Genomic DNA, 19,392 nt, shown 5'->3' on the forward strand with positions numbered 1-19,392 from the left:
GCTTTGATAGCCTGCAGGGCAGAGCCTTTCAGAGGCCCTCTGTGGCAGGTTCCTAGGTTGTTTCCTGTTCTCTTCTTCTTCTGATGCCCATCCTCTTTGCCGTTCGGGATGGGGATTGAGCATTTTAGTCAGGGTCCTCTCTCTTGATTAGTTTCAGTGTCTTTTTAAACCCTTCCATGTCCTAGCACTGAAACTCTGGAGCTCTCATTTTTGTGCTTGACAGAGGAAAGCTGAACTCACCTGCATGGATGCTCCCTCCACTCTCGCCACGCAGGCCACGCGATCCAGGAACGTGACGGCCACAGGCACGGCCACGAAGAAGCCTTTACAAAAGGCCTTCAAGTATCTTCTCACCCAGCCTTGTGACTGTGCCATGCCTAGCTACACAAAGACAATGGGCAAAAGGTTAGAAAACATGTAAGCCGAGCCACCAGAACAACACTGGAAAAGTAAGATGTGGCTCAGCGGCAGGGTGTGCTTCGAGGCCCCACGCCCTTGGTTTGATCCTCAGCTTCCCAGAAGAAAAGAAAACACAGCTGCAAAGAGCAACCTGTTTCTCAGATACTGCAAACCGATGCCCAGAACTGTCAGATAGGGCAGCCTGGGGTCCCGGACGGAAATACGTGAAAGTGGAAACATTAGAAAACACTAACGTTCCTCTATTAGTGGCTGTTCTAACAGCACAGAGGCGTAATCTTACTGTCCTAACACAAGTTTAGTGAGACGTGTGTTTAATGTCATCGGAGGGAGTTTCACATTCCCAGAGTGTATCCTTTACAGCAGCGTGCCCCGCTCTGTCTTCCCCACATTCGAACATACTAACACAGTAATGGTAGCATACCCTGCCCTACAGGCAAGGTTTCTCTTCTTTATCCCCTGATGCTCTCCCTCTTTCCTGAACCCTCATCCAAGCACACCGACCACGACAGCCCATAGTTCACATCACAACACACTCGTGGTCCTCTGTGGGAAACAAGATGTTAGACCCAGCAAAGGCAGGCCCGTTCAAACCGCCTCTGAGGTCCGCTACCTTTGCAGCTACTTGCCCTTTCCCTGCACACTGCCACGCTGTAGTTATAATACATTTCCAGAGCACAGGACAACTGACAATTTCCATGGAAGCCTGGGAACTGGCAAACAGGGTCAGGTGGAGGGGGTGGGATTCATAGGGTGGACCTTCCTGAAGAACTTAACATTCTACCCACGTACTGATCACCTAACCCCTCACTTCTCTCACCTGCTATGACTTGAGGGTGGGTGCTGATTGAAGAACCTGACCCCAGATCTTGCCCTTCACTGGGCACTGAATTAAAAAAAAAAAAAAAAATCCTATCTTTCCAATTAATCTGTTGTAATTATTGGCTTGGCCCTGAAAACATGAAGGACTAGGATTTGGCTCTGCAAAAGTTAATTATATTAGAAACAAAGTCAAAAAAAGAAAAATAGAAACAAAAGTAGCCATATCAAGCTATAAATGAAAGCTATTAAGATTGAAAAGTAGAAAAATAAAAAAGTCCTATGCCCCCAATACCATGAAGACAGCTTAACTGTCTTGCAGCGCATTCACCCATGAAATATCCCACTTCCTCTCATTTTAAAACTACATCTGCTGGAGTCCTAACTTAACAAGGAAGTCTGTCACAGCTGGGGCGGAAATCACTGCATAAGAATTCAATATACATGCTTCCCTCCCTTGGCCTATAACCGTGTGATCAACAGTCAGAAATCTAGGAATCTAGAGGGTCCCCTCACACACTGAAATATAAAAAGGACCGAGAGATGTCATCCTGCTGGACCAAGTGGAAGCAGTCTTGTAAATAAAGAATGGCCCTGGATAAATAAATAAACAAACAAATAAGTAAATCACACTCTTCACTGTTGTGTGTACCCAAGATTCAGTCGTAGGTCACAAACAGAAAAGGAAGAATATAGGGCAATCACAGCCCTCCTGACTGTTCCTGTTTGTCTGTTTGCTTGTTTAAAATAATCATGAAACTCCTCACCTCAGCTACAAATCAGCTTGACTCCCAGAAAACTTAAGATGTCTTATCCTATTGAGGGTAGACCCAGAAAGGGCAAGAAACCCAATTAGACCAATATCTGACAGGAAGGCACAGGTTAAGACTTAATCTTGGCTTTCCTTCTTTCCTTTTTTTTTTTTAAGTTCCCAAAAGACACACACACACAGCAATATCATGACAATATTCGCATTATAGAAATGGCGACAAGCAAAAACTATGTGAGAAGATAAGACATGTTCATATATATGTGTGTGTATGTGTGTATATATGTGTACATGTATACATATATAGATATATGTGTATATGTATACATATATAGATATATATACATAGATGAATGAATGGGTCCCAGACCACAGGGTTGTTTTGAGTAGGTGGCAAAAGGAAAAAGCCATGTTGCTGAAGGTTCAAGCTCATCCCTGTCAGTTCTCTTCCTTCTGCTTCCTCTGACCCCTAACAAGACTGTTCCAGCAACCTCACAACACGCTGAAACTATAAGCAGAACAAATCTTTCTTCCCTTGAGCTGTTTAATGTCAGATGTTGGTCATAACACTAACATGAGAAAGAAGAAAAAAGAGCTGAGAAATTCATGATGACAAAAAATAAAGGAAGGAAGAAAAAAGAGAAATAAACACTTTTTAAAGTGACTGGGGACAAGAAAGTGTACTGGGTGAATGCACTACACACATGCATGAAAATGTCACAATGAAGCCCAATATTACATATGAATTAATATATAGTAATAAAGAACATTTAAAAACCAGAAAAGTGATAACCAAATTCTTCGTAGATACTTACGTCTCGGGATTTTTTTTGGTGAAGTACATAATTTTAAAGGAAAGCTTTAAGATTTAGCTAATTTTTAAAAATATTATTTATTCCTTTTACCTATGAGTGTTCTATCTGTAGGTCACTTGCATGCCAGAAGAGGCACTGGATCCCAGTATAGATGGTTGTGAGTCATCATGTGGTTTCTGGGAACTGAACTCAGAACCTCTGGAAGAGCAGATAGTGCTCTTAGCCACTGAGCCATCTCTACAGCCCTAGCTTAAAATTTTAATTAACTGTATGTGTGAAAGAAGAGAAGGAACACACACACACACACACACACATACACACACCCATGAGACCAGAGGCATGGAACCCACTGAAGCTGCAGTTACGGGCGGCTGTGAGCTAGCTGATATGAGTGCGGGAACTGAACTCAGGTCCTCTGGGGAAGCAGTGCGTGTTCCTGACCATCCCTGAATTTGAAGTTACCCATGACATATGAGGCAAGAGAAAAGAGGTTGTGAAGAATGCTGCTGCATCTGACAAAAAATAATGTACTCACGGATGTACCTGTTATGTCTAGAAGACTACTTCATTTTATCCTGAAAAAAAACTGTCCCTTGTGAGATTACCAGAGACAAGTGGATTGAGCCCCTTGTTTTTCAGACTGCAATGAAACAGAACAATCTCCAGAGTTACCTACCTAGGCAACAGCTTTCAAACACTGACCACATGAAACATGAAGAAACACTGTTTCCAAACCAGCATTTCTCACACATATATGCACATTTACTCAAGCACAGCAACCAAAGAAGCAACTGGAAACCACAAATTAGCACTGATTCAGAATCTGTTAGGTTTCATTAAAATAAATAAACAAATTTTAAAAAGCCACCTACTAGCTAAGCATGGTGATACACATACACAACCACAGCACTTGGGAGGGAGAGGCAAGAGGATTTCCATGAGTTCAAGGTCAACCTGGTATAGAGAGTGAGTGCCAGTCTAGACAGGGTTACATGGTAAAACCCTGTGCCACAACAAAAATAAACTATCAGACACAAATCAATAAGCTGTTTTAGATCATGTCCTCAGGATCTTTTTCTGCACGTCCACCTAAACATATATATGAATATCTTAATCACTAACTCCCTTTAAAAAGCCTTCCCTACACCAGAAGGTAGAAACAACCTTGTGTCGACTGATTCCTGCATAACTGTGACTGACAATGATGAAATTACGTATGTGTACGTGGTGAAAATTGAAGACCAGTAAACTTTCTGCAGCTTTCAATAAATACTGCATAATCCTAATACCCACCCTAATCTAAAATCTTTTATATCAAAGTAACTTCAGACTAACTTTAGAAAATAACAATTTCATTTTTTTGAAAATTTTTTTATTAATTTTATTTTATTGACATTGGTGCTCTGCCTCCACATATATCTGTGCGAGGTTGTCAAATCCCCGGGAACTGGAATCAGACAGTTGTGAGCTGCCATGTGGGTGCTGCGATTTGAACCTAGGTCCATTTGGAAGAGCAGCCAGTGCTCTTAACCACTGGGCCATCTCTTCCAGCCCCGAAAATAAGCAATTTAAAAACATTTTTTATTCCAACTCATCCACCAAGTGTAATCTTGAATAAAAGTATGTATGCATCCCTACATCTGGTAACCATGAAAGGTGTCTGGCCCGGATGCTGATGGTTCCTATGTGCAGCTTCATGCACTGCATCAAGAACTAGGAAGCCCATGGACATGTTTCATTCATCCAGACCCAAGTTGAATGTAAGCCCTTCTGTGATATACTTCATCTGTTAGTGCAAATTTATTAGCTTCCTTTATACACACCCACAATATATGCAATATACTTTTTAATTTTTTTAATTTATTTTTTATAATTTATTCACTTATCATCCCGATTGTAAACCCCTTCCTCATCTCGTCCTGATCCCAGCATCCCTCTTTCCTCCCTCTTCCCCACTAGACCCTTCCCCTAGACCACTGAAAAGGGGAGCCCTCCTCCCCTACCATCTGACACCAGCCTATCAAGTCTCATTAGGGCTGCCTGCATCCTCTTCCTCTGTGGCCTGGTAAGGCCACCCAGCCAAGGGGCAGTAATCAAAGAGCAGGCAGCAGAGTTCACATCAGAGAACTCTCTCCCTGTTCTTCCTAGTAAAGGGAGCCCTTGCTCCCCATACCAGGGAACCCACATGGAGACTGAGCTGCCTACAGGCTACATATGAGCAGGGCCTTATGTCCTCTCCACCAAGTATGGTCCTTGTTTGGTCAGACTCTGAGCCACCCCGCCCCGGGCCCACATTTGTTGAATCTGTTGGTCTCCTTGTGGAGCTCCTGTCCCCTCTGGGTCCTTCTATGTCCCCTTCTTCCATAAGATTCTCTGCACTATGCTCAGTTTAGCTATATGTCTCAGCATCTGCTTCGATACCCTGCTGGGTGAGGTGTTTCAGAGGACATCTATGGAAGGCTCCCATCCTGTTCCCTCTCTTCAACCACTTCTGGTGTCTATTCTATTCGCCCTTCTGAATGAGAATTGAACATTCTCCCTAGGGCCATCCTTGTTATTTAGGTTCTTTAAGTCTGTGGATTTTAGTATGGTTCTCCTGTATCATATGGCTAATATCCATTTTAAGTGAGTATATACCATGCCTGTTTTTCTGATTCTGGGTTACCTCACTAAGGATGATCTTTTCTAGGTCTCACCATTTGCCTGCTAATTTCATGATTTTCCTGTTTTTTAATAGATGAATAGTATTCCATTCTGTAAATGTACCACAATGTCTATATCCATTCCTCCACTGATGGACATCTGGGTTGTTTTCAGGTTCTGGCTGTTACAAATAAAGCTGCTACAAACATGGTTGAGCAAATGTCCTTGTGGTGTACTTGAGCATCTTTAGGAGTACGATAGCTGGATCTTGAGGAAGCGCTATTCCTAATTTTCTGAGAAAGCACCAGATTGATTTCCAAAGTGGTTGTACAAGTTTATACTCCCACCAGCAGTGGGGGAGGGTTCCCCTTTCTCCATATCCTTTTCAACATGTGTTGTCCCTTGAGTTTCTGATCTTAGCCATTCTGATGGGTGTGAGGTGAAACCTCAGGTTCGTTTTGGCTTGCATTTCCCTGATGACTAAGGATGTTGAGCTGTTTCTCTACCACTTCATATTCCTCTGTTGAGAATACTATTTTTTAATTGGTTTTCTTTTTTTTTTTTTTCTTGGTTTGTTGGTGTTTAGTTTCTTGAGTTCTTAAATATATTGTATATTAGCCCTCTGTCAGATGTAGGGTTGGTGAAGATCTTTTCACAGCCTATAGGCTGTTCATTTTGTTCTATTGATAGTGTCCTTTGCTTTACAGAAGCTTTTCAGTTTCATGAGGTACCATTTATTATTGACCTTAGAGCCTGAGCAAGAAGTTGTCTCCTGTGCCAATGAGTTCAAGGCTCTTCCCCACCTTTTCTTCTAACAGATTCAGTGTGTCTGGTTTTATGTTGGTCTTTGATCCACTTAGACTTAGTTTAGTGCAGGGTGATAATTATGAATTGATTTGCATTTTTCTACATGTAGACAACCATTTAAACCAGCACCATTTGTTGAAGATGTTTTTTTCCACTGTATGGTTTTGGCTCCTTTGTCAAAAACCAAGTGTCTGTAGGTGTGTGGGTTTATTTCTAGGTCTTCAATTCAATTACAATGATTCACCAGTCTGTTTCTATGCCAGTACCATGACATTTTTATTACTGATGCTCTATATATAGTACAGCTTGAGATCAGGGATGGAGATACCTCCAGAAGATCTTTTATTGTAGAGGATTGTTTTATGTATTCTGGGGTTTTTTTGGGGGGGGGGGCGGTTGTTTTTTTATATGAAGTTGAGAATTTTTCTTTTAAGGTCTGTAAATAGTTGTGTTGGTACTTTGATGGGAATTTCACTGAATCTGTAGATTACTTATGGTAATGGCTTATGGCCATTTTCACTATGTTAATCCTACCAATCCATGAGCATGGGAGATTTTTCCATCTTCTGACATCTTCTTCAATTTCTTTCTTTAGAGACTTAAAGTTTTTTTTATTCAAGTCTTTCATTTGCTTGGTTAGGGTCACACCAGGATACTGTGTGTGTGTGTGTGTGTGTGTGTGTGTGTGTGTGTGTGCATGTGTGTCTATTGTGAAGGGTGTAGTTTCCCTAATTTCTCTCTCAGCCCTTTTGTCTTTTTGTATACAGTAGGACTACTTTTTTGAGTTGATTTTGAACCAGCCACATTGCTGAAGGTGTTTATCAGCTATAGGAGATCCCTGGTAGAGTTTCTGGGGTCACTCATGTATACTATCATATCATCTGTGAATAGTGACACTTTGACTTCTTCCGTTAGGATTGACTTGACTAGGACAACAAGGGAATGAACAAAGGACAGACACACTGGGTTTGGATGGGTTTTGCATTCTGATGGAGACACCAGCAGCAACCCAGAACTCAGGGAAATAACTGTAAACAAGTGAGTGTGAAAGAGGCCGATGTATTGTGAACACTAAAGAGGAGACAGCTTTAGCTGATCTTGGGGGTTCTCTTAGGGAGCAGTCTCAAGCTGTGGACATCTGAGCAGGGGAAGCAGTGGCCCATCCTTTTGGCACACACGGTCAGCATCTGCTCAGGGACCTGGGACAGGCCTTGCCATCTCCATCTCCCAGAAACTGACTGACCCAGGCAAGGCTTTGTCACTCCCAAGAGTCTGAGGCACTGGGCTCCTGTACATGGCTGTGCTCATCAGTCATCTGCTCCCCATATCAGTGCAGCTTAGCATCTAATCCAGAGAAAGCTCTGCAAAGTCTGCGGAACCCAACAGAAAAGAGACAGAAACAGAACACTGGGCCCCTGGCCAGGTTCCACAGGCCATCCTTCTCAGAAACAAGGAAAACCTGGAACTAGTCAGGCCCTCCCTCTGCCTCATGCCTCTCTACGAGCTGCTTGTAGGGGCTGAGCTCTGAAGTGTGGGCACACTTCTTCAGGGCACTGGTGAATACCAGCAACAATGGTTTCCCACCCCACTTGGAGGGCACATCTCTCCAGGCCCTTAAGGGAATGATGTTAGTTTGTTGCTAAGTTTGCAAAAGAAAGTGTAATTGATTGCCAGTCTCTTCAAAACCCCAAAGACAAGCCTTGGAGGTTGGACCCCCACCCCCATCTGATTTGACAGAGCCTGCCATTTTATGGGAAAACAGCCTTGGATCTATAAAGTTATACCTAAGACTCAAAAGCAAAAACAGGAAGATATTCAGGTCAGTTGACCAGTCCTCCTCCCATTTCTTCCCTAGCAGCCAAACCCAATTCCCTTTCCTCTGGAAACCAAGAGCATGTCCACAGAACAGGCTACAGACAACAAACCAGCGAAGCTGCAATGTCCTCACCCCACCTCCGAGCCTCCTCAGGCTCTGTCCCACAAACCTACCAGGTCTAGACTCTGCCTGCACTGTGGCACACTGAGGCATAGCTGCGCTCCCCTAACTGATCTGGCACTTCTCATGGGAGCGTTCCTTTGTCTGACCACCTGGGAAGAGTAAAGTTCCCTGTGCAGGTACCACTTGCTGTAACCTGAACTGCTTAGGAACGGGCCTACACTGGGAGCACAGAGAATGAAGAAACAGACTCACATTCGGAAAGCTGAGATTCAGGCAGCCATACACAGCGGTGGAGACACACCATGGCAGCTACCGGGACACTCAGGCACTGGCGTCCTTGGCCTTGCCATGCTTGGATCAACAATATCCATCCACTCAGCACCCCATGCATTCCCATACACATCAAACCTTTTAAAGTTCCATGGCATTGACGTTTTGATGAAGTTTATCATTCATTACCTTATCTATATGCATTACCAGAAAAATCAGCCCAATGACATATCTAGATTTTGGTTCATATTTTAAATGCTGAAAATTACCAAATTAATGAGTATGTGGTACCAGCTTCCTCACAAAAAAAAAAAAAAATCTTTAAACAATAACAACATAGCACTAAAATAACCCACATGAAAAGAGAAATTGTTTCTCAGCTACCTCATTCAACTAGTAATAAATGCAAGTGGGAAGGATCAGAGCTTTGCTCCTGAGAAAATTATTGCTTAAGAAATAAGCACACCTGGTTCATTGCTGAAGTACTTAAACTGAGAATAATTTTAAATAAGCATTCCTATTCAGGTGACATTGTATTTACCAGCTGGTGTGCAGCAGCTGAAAGGGAAGGCTTCCTGGTGACGCCGGCCTCAGCCACAATAAGCACCCGCATTATCAACTCCTCTGCAACAACTTGTCATCCATGAGTTCACCTAAACCACGACTTATATCTCAGCCAGGAAAAGTCAGCAATCCCTTATCCATAGCAACAAGGGGTAAGAAGTAAGTGCCAAGAGTTATACACACTATAAAAGTTGTAACGAAAGGTTGATGCTAAGAAGAAAACAGTAAGAACCTTACATAGAACCTAACATAATCTGATCACTCATAGTAGTCAGTTAAAAGGAGGGAGGAAATATCAAACTATCAATATTAGACATACGGATCTCTGCATGCAGTTCCGGAATCATTCAACACATGCACACACACATCCTGGTAACTTTATTTGCATAAGAAAGGTGACTAAAGGCTGCCTTTGTGTGAGCCAATGAAAGAGATGGAATTAGGATATAATAAAATAAATTCCAAAGAGTTTCAGGATGACACAAAAGAAGTAAAAGATACAAGGAAAGGACGGGCCACACCGAAAAGTAAGCCAAGCACAGCCTCAGCTGCTCCACTCCTAGGGTGAGGGAGGGAAATAAAAAAGGAGCCGGGCAAGGTGGGCAGTCCCACCCTCAGAACCAGAGACTCCAGCCCTCCCAGGCCTCAGTCTAGCTGAGGGTTCTGGGAAAACAGTGATTCCTCTAACAGACAGAACAGCGGTCGAGAGAAATCCCATTCTGTCGTTCTAAATGCCTGGGAGAGCATGGGCCGGCCATGTCCTAATGGAGAATCCATTGTTAAAAACTAGGCTACTCTGAGACCTCAGATCGGGGAACATTTTGGGTGGAGGGGCCTCAATTTAACCTGGCCACAGCTGAGGGAAGGTCCTGAAAGGCAGCTTTAGAAAGCAAGAGGGCTGGACACTGACACGGCAAATGATGCAGGCCACCAGAGGCCCCGATCAATCAGGGAAGCACACAGAGAAAGGCTCTACCCTCAGAAGCCAGGGCAGACCTCATCAGCTGAGAAGTACCCTGGACTTTACAGCTCTCTCCCTCTCTCCCCATAAAGCCGCAGGAATTCAATCCTGGGTGACAGGTGACAGACGACACCACTGCGACTTATTCTCACCACCAGACACCACTAGTGCACCCCCTCACTGCCTCACAGTAGCCACTATCTTTCCGCCTGAGTGTGGGAGGCACGCAGTGAGAACATGGCTACCTAGGGATCAGGCTCAGTGACTCTCCGTGTTAGCAGACACAAGGCCCCGGGTTTACTACACAGCACTCACGCAAGATGCTTTTATTAATACACATAAATCAATAAACAGACACTTGGTAATCTTTAGAATTCACATCTCACTATCAAAGGCCACTCCTCTTTTGTCTGATACAAGCATTTTTCACTTGAAATTTCTCAAAGCGCGTCAAGAAAAATTTTCGAAAATTAAAAAGAATAGAAATATAATAAAGTGAGCTATAGAACACACTGCACTCTGGCAGAGACTCACTGAAGGTGAATCTTGGGAAGCTGATTAAATAGTCCTTTGTCTTGATTTAACCCTGCATCTTTAATAGCGAAAACTACAAGGCCTTATTGTTAGACTGACGTATATCTAGATACTATGACAATGACATACCCAATTTTAAGTCAGGAATATTTAAAAGCAAACTATTTTTGAAGCAATCCTTTAAAATAACCAATAAAAGGAGAAAATAGTGCCAGAAAGCAGCTGGGATGTAGAAATGCATAACGGCTTCCTGCCTGTGGGCTGAGGGCAAGCTTCAACCTGCCCACTCTACCCTCAAGGCCAGGGAAAGTGCAGGCCCCGGCCGGCCTGTGCGGGTCTAGATGTACTATATAACAGACACATCAGGGAAAAATAGAGCAGCGAAATGTTGGTCTTCAGATCAGGGCCCATTTCTAACAGGGAACATATCTCATGAGAGAACACTTGGGTCAGCCTAAGCATCTCTCTCAACCGAACATGAAACAGAAACAGCAAATTACCTCAGCGATTTTATTTATGAAAACCCACGGGATGGACGGAGATTAAAAGCATCCATGCCAGGTGTGATGGTGCATGCCTTTAATACCAGCACTTGGAAGGTACGGGCCTGAGGATCTCGGTGAGCGTGAAGCTAGCCTGGTCTACATAGCAGGTTCTGGGTCAGCCAAGACTGCATGGAGAGATTATCTCAAAGAAGGGGGGAAAAGTATTCAAAAGTAAACACACACACACACACATAAGAAACATGAAGTACTCCTGGTTGACATAACACGGATTCAATGAAAACAGTTATAGTTTTAGTCTGTCCCTGTGCTGTGAAACATTCTGACAGAGAGCAACTGAAAGTAAGGAAGGACTTATCATTTCAGCTTACAAATGGCAGTCCCTCACTGAGAGAAGTCAGGACAGGACCTCATGTGGGAACTTGAAGCAGAAACCATGGAGGGAATGCCACCTCACTCAGAAAGTGACTGTTGAATGCTGCTACCACACTCTGACTCACATACAGGCCAGGAGCACTCACACGGGACATGCCGCCTCCTCACAGGAGAGCCAGCCTTCTCAAACCATTAGCAATCAAGGCCACGAAGCACAGGCTTGCACACAGGCCAGTCTGGTCTGCCAACCCTTCAGTTAAGACTTCCTTTTCGAGTCAATCTCAGCTGTAGCAAGCTGACAGGACAAGCCAACCAGAAAAACAGTGATGGTCTAGATAGGTTTCAAACCTTCCCCTGCTCCAAACGTGACAGGTAAGGACAAATGTTACTGGCCAGCAAATAAAAACGAGAGAGTGCTAAATATGTGTTTACAACTGTTGTGTTTTCAGAATATTTTTAGTAACACATACCAAGAATGGTAGCACACACCTCCTGACCCAGCACTTGGGGGGCTGAGGCAGAATTATTATGAGTTCAAGACAATAGACTAAGCTATACAGTAAGTTCAAGGCTACTGTGAGCTTAAAAAGGAAGATCCTAGGAATCTTATGAAAGAAGGGATAGAAAGACCTGGAGGGGACAGGAGCTCCACAAGGAGAGCAACAGAACCAAAAGATCTGGACACAGGGGTCTTTTTGGAGACTGATACTCCAACCAAGCACTATGAATGGAGATAATCTAGGACCCCTGCACAGATGTAGCCCATGGCAGCTCAGTGTCCAAGTGAGTTCCCTAGTAAGGGGAACAGGGCAGCCTTACCAGGCCATAGAGGAAGACAATGCAGCCAGTCTTGATGACACCTGATAAGCTAGGGTCAGATGGAAAGGGAGGAAGACTTCCTCTATCAGTGGACTTGGGGAGGGGCATGGGAGGAGAAGAGAGAGAGCGGTGAGATTGGGAGGGCATGAAGTGGGGGGGCTACAGGTGGAATACAAAGAGAATAAACTGTAATTAATAAAAAATTTTAATTAAATTAAAAATTCTGATACAGTTTTTAAAAAAGATCCTGTCTAAATAAATTAATAAATAATAAATATATGGAAGTATAAACTTAAAAAGGAATATCCTGTCTCAAAAACTAACTAAATGAATAAATAAAAGAACAAAAGAAAATACATACCTGTGCCAGACTAGATAAGAATAAATCAGATCACTGACTGTTGAGAAAGTCAAGAAAAGAAAAATAAGGGCTAGAACTATGCCAAATAAAAAAAGCACAATGCAGCAAACTGACAAAAATAAGTGAATTATATTTTAGGCACTTATAGAGGAGGGGATGTAAGAGAAAGGGTGGGACTGGGAGGACAGGAGGGAGGGGCCTATGCCCAAGATGTAAATTGAATTAATTAATTTATTTTTAAAAGATAAAACAAAGGAGAAATAAGGAAAAACATGACCACTGTAGCCAGACAGAGCAGGGAGCATCTCCACCCCCAGTACCAGGCCTGAAGGGAGCAGCAGATCTCTGGAGCTGGCCAGCCACCCAGCCTATCCAGGCTGATAAGCTGCAGGATCAGAGTAAACCTTGAATTGGAAAATAGGGCGGAGCATAATCAAGGAAGATACACAAAGTCAACTTCTGCCCCCACCAGATGCACAAAAGTCAACACACACACAACTCACATACATGCACAGTCAGCGCGTTCATTATAAAACTATTCTACATGCTTCACCTTCTCATGAAAATGTTAGAAATAAAGTAAAAATAAATCACATTTGGTAAATAATTTGGAGGAAAAGAAAACGTATTTATGAGAGAGAAACTATGTTTGGGGTGGTGAGAACAGTGGACAGCAGGCCTTCTGGAAACCACACAGAACAAAGTCACACATCACTGGGCCTTCTGAGAACTGACTCAAAGCGGCCTCCTCCGGAGACAGCCACACTCTGTGATATGTTTTCAGCCACCGCCCCATCTCCAACTTCTGGAACTAAAATGCTATAGATTAAAAAATATATATATCTTAAAAATTAGCAGGGCTATGGGTAGCTTTTTAGAGACGAAAAAAATGATAACCATTAGCAAAGAGAAGCTTGGTAAACTTGAAATTTCTAAAGCCCACAGACGTGATTTCAGCCCTGTGCTCTCTTTTCCAGCGTACCCACCAGCGCTAACACAAGCAGAAGGAAATGTGCACTGAACGAACTCAACATGGACACGTTAGGTACAGTAAGCGTGACCAGCCAGGTATTTGCCCATAGCCAAAATAAAGCGACTGGTGGATTTTGGACTCATTTCATCAGAAACATTTTTTTCCACAAAGCTATATAAAATAAATATTAAATAAATAAATATAAAAAAATATTATTTCAGACTATTAGGAATACTTATAAAATAACGAGAAAATATTGCAGTACTTATCATTTGGGTCATATGTAAAATGAATTTTACAAAAATAAAATAAAGTTTATAATGGAAAAAGTCACTCATCTCAATTTAAAAAGAAAAATAAAACTCAACAATCTTTTTTTTTTTTAAAAAAATACCCATTATAATCTAAGAAACAGGGCTATAGAGATGGCTCAGCAGATGAAAGAGCTAGCTGCCAATCCTGATGTCCTGAGCTCAGTTCCCAGGGGCCCACACAGGGGAAGAAGAAAACATACTACTTCCAAATTGAACTCTGACCTCAATTCGTGGTACATGACCCTCCACACACAAATAAATGAGTAAGCAAATGTAATTTTTAAAGTGAAAGAAATAAGATTAAGACAAGAATAAGTGAATTATTATTATTCCTAAATTATTATACCTAAAAAATAAGGTAATAGAACCTAGGAAAATTAGATACAGAATAAACAAGATCAGGCAATCTGACAGCAGTAGGCAGACACCAACAGAAACAGAAGCCACACAGGCTATGGTGACGTTCCCATAAATGGGCTTTTTCTCCTTACCTTCCTTGCCTGTCACCTGTGAGCCACATTCTGGCACTTTTTACGCAAGTCTCTTGGATATTTCCCACAGCATGCAACTTAGGTCTTATTTTGGGTCCAAGGGGCTCATGAGGGATCAACTGTGGGTACAACTCTTCCTCTTTGCTTGTGTCTTGTTTTGTTTTTGAGGATCTTATCTCTAAGGCTAGGGAGACGGCAAGCAAAGCCTTGGCAAGCAAATCACAAGAGTAGAGTTCAGAGCCTCAGAACCCACGTCAAAGCCCAGTGGGACGGCAGTCTTCCCGGGATCTCGATGGGGGAAGAAGAGGAGGGGTCTCTGGAGACTAGAAGAAGCAATGAACTCTGAGCTCATCAAAACACTCTGCCTCATATGTGTGGTAAAGAGGAAACGAGTAAGACACCCACTGTCAAGTGCCATACTCAGGTACACACGTGTCCAACTACACACACATGTAGGCACACACAAGTGAACACATGAACACCACACACACACACACACACACACACTCCAAACATGCTTTTCATGATAATACTATACTGATCTCTACTCTTGATGCCTCAAAACTGTTGCTTCCTTTATTAGACTAACATTGCCTAAAAGTGAATATAATGTATAATTTAGGTTCTTATAGAGAAATACGAGGGTTTAGTCACGGTTTAGGGTGGAGTAGGAAGGCCTCTCAAATCCCAGACCACAGACAAAGATGAAAAGGAAGCGTTTCCCAAACAAATAGGGATGAAAAAATGTCATGAAATTAGGAAGTTACAACAACCCAGGGACTGATAGGACTTTTCATAAAATGAGAACTATCAAAATTAGGAAAACAAATCCTGAAGCAGGGAAGGACATTAGGGTCCTGATTATACTGTCAAAAATAAAACCTGTCCAAAGCGTGGCTGAAGATCTGGAAAGGGGCCACAGCCCACGGATGGCAGCTGTGGGTCTGCGGGAGCTCGCCCAGCAGTGGGCAGCCTCGGTTCTGGAAAAAGATGCAAGCTAAAGGAAAAGATTTATGCACTCTAAGACAAAAGCAAGACAATTGATTAAGATTTAAGAAAAACTCTCCTTTGTTCTGGGACAGAGATGACTCAGGTGCCGTTACCTTAAAATCACAAATGCTTGAGCCTACACGAACCGGCACCACTTGCTGAAATAACCAAGGCCAAGGTGGAAATATATAAAGCTAAATAAATAAATCAGTAAACAAATACAGCCACGAGGCCACAGTACAAAGACGCTCACTCATGCTGTGAAGCTTGGAGACCCAGGCAGATGGAACACAGCACTACCCAGACTCGAGTGTCTGCTGCGCAGAAAGGCCAGGGCTGTAATGAGCTCTGATGAGAGCGGAGCATATGGGGCTGGGGACGCTAGAGAGGCTGCGCCCTACAGGAGTGCCTTCCTCTGAGGCTACACGCCTGCTTATACAGTAGAGGAGACTGTTCGAGACAACTGACTGTCTTCCTTCAAACCCTGTGAAATTTTAAATATGTAATGCCCTTAGGTTACTGTGTCTATATATCTTCCCATCAAAATATTCAGAATTACTTGCAGAAGCACAAAACAATGTATGACAATTTTTAGGAATGCTTTAGAAACGCATCCACAACGAAACACAAGGATCCCAACTATGTACTACCAGAAAGTCTGAGAAGTTGGAGACAATTATCAATATTACCTTCCAAACATTTTTTTTAGAAACCTGACCACTGAGATACAATGGCTTTGAAATCAGTAAAGCAATATGGGGCATTCTAACCATGTGTTGTGAGACTGTTAATAAGTCAGTACAGGAGCTAGAGAGACGGCTCAGCTGTGAAGAGTGTTGGCTGTTCTTCCGGAGGACTGGAGTTCAGTTTCCATCCAACAGCCACAGGCTGGCTCACAAACACCCCTAACTCCAGCTCCAGAGGATCTGATGCCCCTTGTGGTCTTCATGGGTACCAGGCATGCACCTGGTACACAGATATTAATGCAGGCAAACTCTCAGACACATAAAATAATTTTAATGTCACTATTATAAAACTTGTGATTAGTACTGTGTGTGTAAAAAAGAGAGACAGAAAGACAGAGAGAGAAGATGTGGCAGCTTTTAAATGTCTACAAGTTCTTTTTATAATTTATTTAATTTTATGTGCATTGGTGTGAGGGTGTCAGACCATCTGGAAATGGAGTTCCAGATATTGTCAGCTGCCATTTGGGTACGGGGAGTTTCATGAACCCAGGTCCTTTGGAAGGGTAGACAGTGCTCTTAACCACTCAGACATGTCTCCAGCCGGTTCTTAAACAGGCAAATTATTCAAAAGGTGAAAGCAAAAACTCCTACCCTTGACTTAGCTTCCTCCTTCTAGCAAAAAGAATGCAAACACTCTCCGAGCTCTGACACTAGGCATGAAAAGGGCAGCTTCTTCCGGGTAACCGGACTCACTACTTCCATCCGTGTCCTATTACAGTCTGTCCCAACTCACATGCAAAGAGAAACTGAGGCCTGCCTCTCACCCAGAGCCAGCAGGTACTGACCAACCACGTGGTGAGAGCAGGCAGCCCGGCACCTAGCTCTTTTGTCTCCTGTAGACATGATGACAGCGATCGCTTGGCCAGCAGCTCCTACATTTCTGACCCACAGAAACTATGACGGACAATTAACACTCTGAGTAAGCTTGCGACAATTTGCTTGACAGATTTAACTAATATAACTAATATAGAAGAAGCCTAGAAAAAGGCTAAAAGACCCAAGTACACAAATTTGGTGTACTAGGAGGAAAAGAAGCTAACAGACAATCATGATCTGGAGGGGCAGGGATCCAACGCAGGTATTTAAGTCTACATATAAACATGACTCCAGATGACTGAAACATTAATAATAAAAATATTAACTAGTCCCTTTAAGGGCAAAAACAGTCCTTTCTGAACATTTTACAAAATCTAAAAAACGAAAGAAATAAAATGAAAACTCAGAAATATGAGCTGGGGCTATGGTTTGTGGCATTGTTCCTGCTTAATGTGGGAAAGGCACAGGGTTTAATTTTCAGCACCATAAAAAAAAAAAAAAAAAAAAAAAACACTCTGGAAAATCAATCTGGCGCTTCCTCAGACAACTAGGAATAGCCCTTCCTCAAGACCCAGCTATACCACTCCTAGGCATATATCCAAAATATGCTCAAGTACATAATAAGGACATTTGCTCAAGCATGTTTGTAGCAGCTTTATTTGTAATAGCCAGAAACTGGAAACATCCCAGATGCCCCTCAGTGGAGGAATGGATACAGAAATTGTGGTACATCTACACAATGGAATATTACTCAGCAATAAAACACAAGGAAATCATGAAATTTGCAGGTAAATGGTGGGAACTGGAAAAGATCATCCTGAGTGAGCTATCCCAGAAGCAGAAAGACACACACGGTATATACTCACTCATATAGACATACAATATAGGATAAACCTACTAAAATCTGTACACCTCAAGAAACTAATCAAGAGGGGGGACTCTTGCTAAAATACTCAATCCCTATCCAGAAAGGCAAAGAGGATGGACATCAGAAGGAGAAAACAGGGAACAAGTCAGGAGCCTGCTACAGAGGGCCTCTGAGGCTCTGCCCTGCAGACTATCAAAGCAGATGCTGAAACTTATGGCCAACTGTTGGGCAGAGTGCAGGGAATCTTATGAAAGAAGTAGGAAATAGTAAGATCTGGAAAGGACAGGAACTCTACAAGGAAAGCAACAGAACCAAAAAATCTGAGCACAGGGGTCTTTCCTGAGACTGATACTCCAATCAAGTACCATGCATGGAGATAACATAGGACCCCTGCACAGATGTAGCCCATGGCAGTTCAGTATCCAAGTGAGTTCCATACTAAGAGGAACTGGGACTGCCTCTGACATGAACTGATTGGCCTGCTCTTTAATCACCTTTCCCTGAGATGGGGAGCAGCCTTACCAGGCCACAGAGGAAGACAATGCAGCCACTCTTGATGAGACCTGATAGACTAGGATCAGAAGGAAGGAAAAGAAGACCTCCCCTATCAGTGGACTTGGGGAGGGGCATGTGTGCAAAAGGGGGAGGGAGAAAGGGATTGGGAGAGGAGGAAGGAGGGAACTACAGGGGGGGATACAAAGTGACTAAAGTTTAATTAATAAAGATTCTAAAAAGAAAAGAAAAAAAAAAAAAAAGAAAAACCTCAAGGCAGGCAAGGTTAATCTTAGCAGCTGCCCGGAAGAGGAGAATGAGAAGAGAAGGGAAAAAAAAAGAAAAATCATGTTATTAGGGTTAAGCTGGCTTGGAGGTCAGTCACATTTAGGGAAGGGAGATTTAGAGAAAGAGTAAGCAAGCCTATGACAAAGGAAATGAAATAAAATTAGGCCTAATAAAAAAAAAATCCTTTTAAGTAAACAAGATTAAAAGGAAATTGCCGTAAGACATTGCAACACAAAGTCTTACAAAAATAGCTCAGCCCCTGGGGCTTGTGAGCCAGCCAGCCTAGCCTAGTCGGTGAGTTCCAGGTCAAAGAGAGACCCTGTCTCCAAAACCAGCGTGGACAGCTCATAGCTATGAGGCTGTGCTGGTGGGTGTGTGTACAAGTGCACTCGTCTGCAGCTGCCCACAGAGGCTGGAGGCATCAGCTCCTCCCGGGGCTTGTGAGTCACCCGCATGGGTTCTTGGAATTGAAATGGGGTCTCTAGAACAGTTCATGCTTTTAAACACTGGGGCACCTCTCCAGCTGAAACTGCAGCAGATATTCATAACAGCACATCAACATCTTCAAACCACACAGTTTCTCTAAACCATAAGGAAAAGGACTAACTGTAGAGGGAATAGGGTCCTTGGGCTCTCCGACAAGCTCCAGAGAACCAGGAATGGTAAACGCACAGGTTAGTCTCTTTAACAAAAGGGGTGTTTATGGTTTCCCCCCAGAAGACTTGGAGTGGATGTTATTAATAGCCTGGTGATCTATGCTACCTGTAGGGTCAGACCACGCCTGAATCCACCAGGCTCTCCGTCCCTAGACCTTTCTC

General features: G+C 43.0%; 1 protein-coding gene across 6 annotated transcripts in view; it reads right to left on the reverse strand.

Moving 5' to 3' along the window:
* Nucleotides 1-19,392, reverse strand: part of Immp2l (inner mitochondrial membrane peptidase subunit 2) — an 815,753-nt gene that overhangs the window by 768,759 nt on the left and 27,602 nt on the right. For 4 of the 6 annotated variants that reach the window (XM_055624043.1, XM_055624028.1, XM_055624035.1 and 1 more), the window contains exon 3: nt 241-381. In XM_055624043.1, coding sequence (XP_055480018.1) covers nt 241-375 — 135 coding nt within the window. In that variant the 5' untranslated portion in view covers nt 376-381. The remainder of the gene's footprint in view (nt 1-240; nt 382-19,392) is intronic. The other 2 variants (XM_055624048.1, XM_055624062.1) reach the window with 1 other exon arrangement.

The sequence above is a fragment of the Psammomys obesus genome, unplaced genomic scaffold (assembly GCF_907164565.1).
Source record: "Psammomys obesus unplaced genomic scaffold, mPsaObe1.curated_primary_1811, whole genome shotgun sequence".
NCBI classification, from domain to species: domain Eukaryota; kingdom Metazoa; phylum Chordata; class Mammalia; order Rodentia; family Muridae; genus Psammomys; species Psammomys obesus.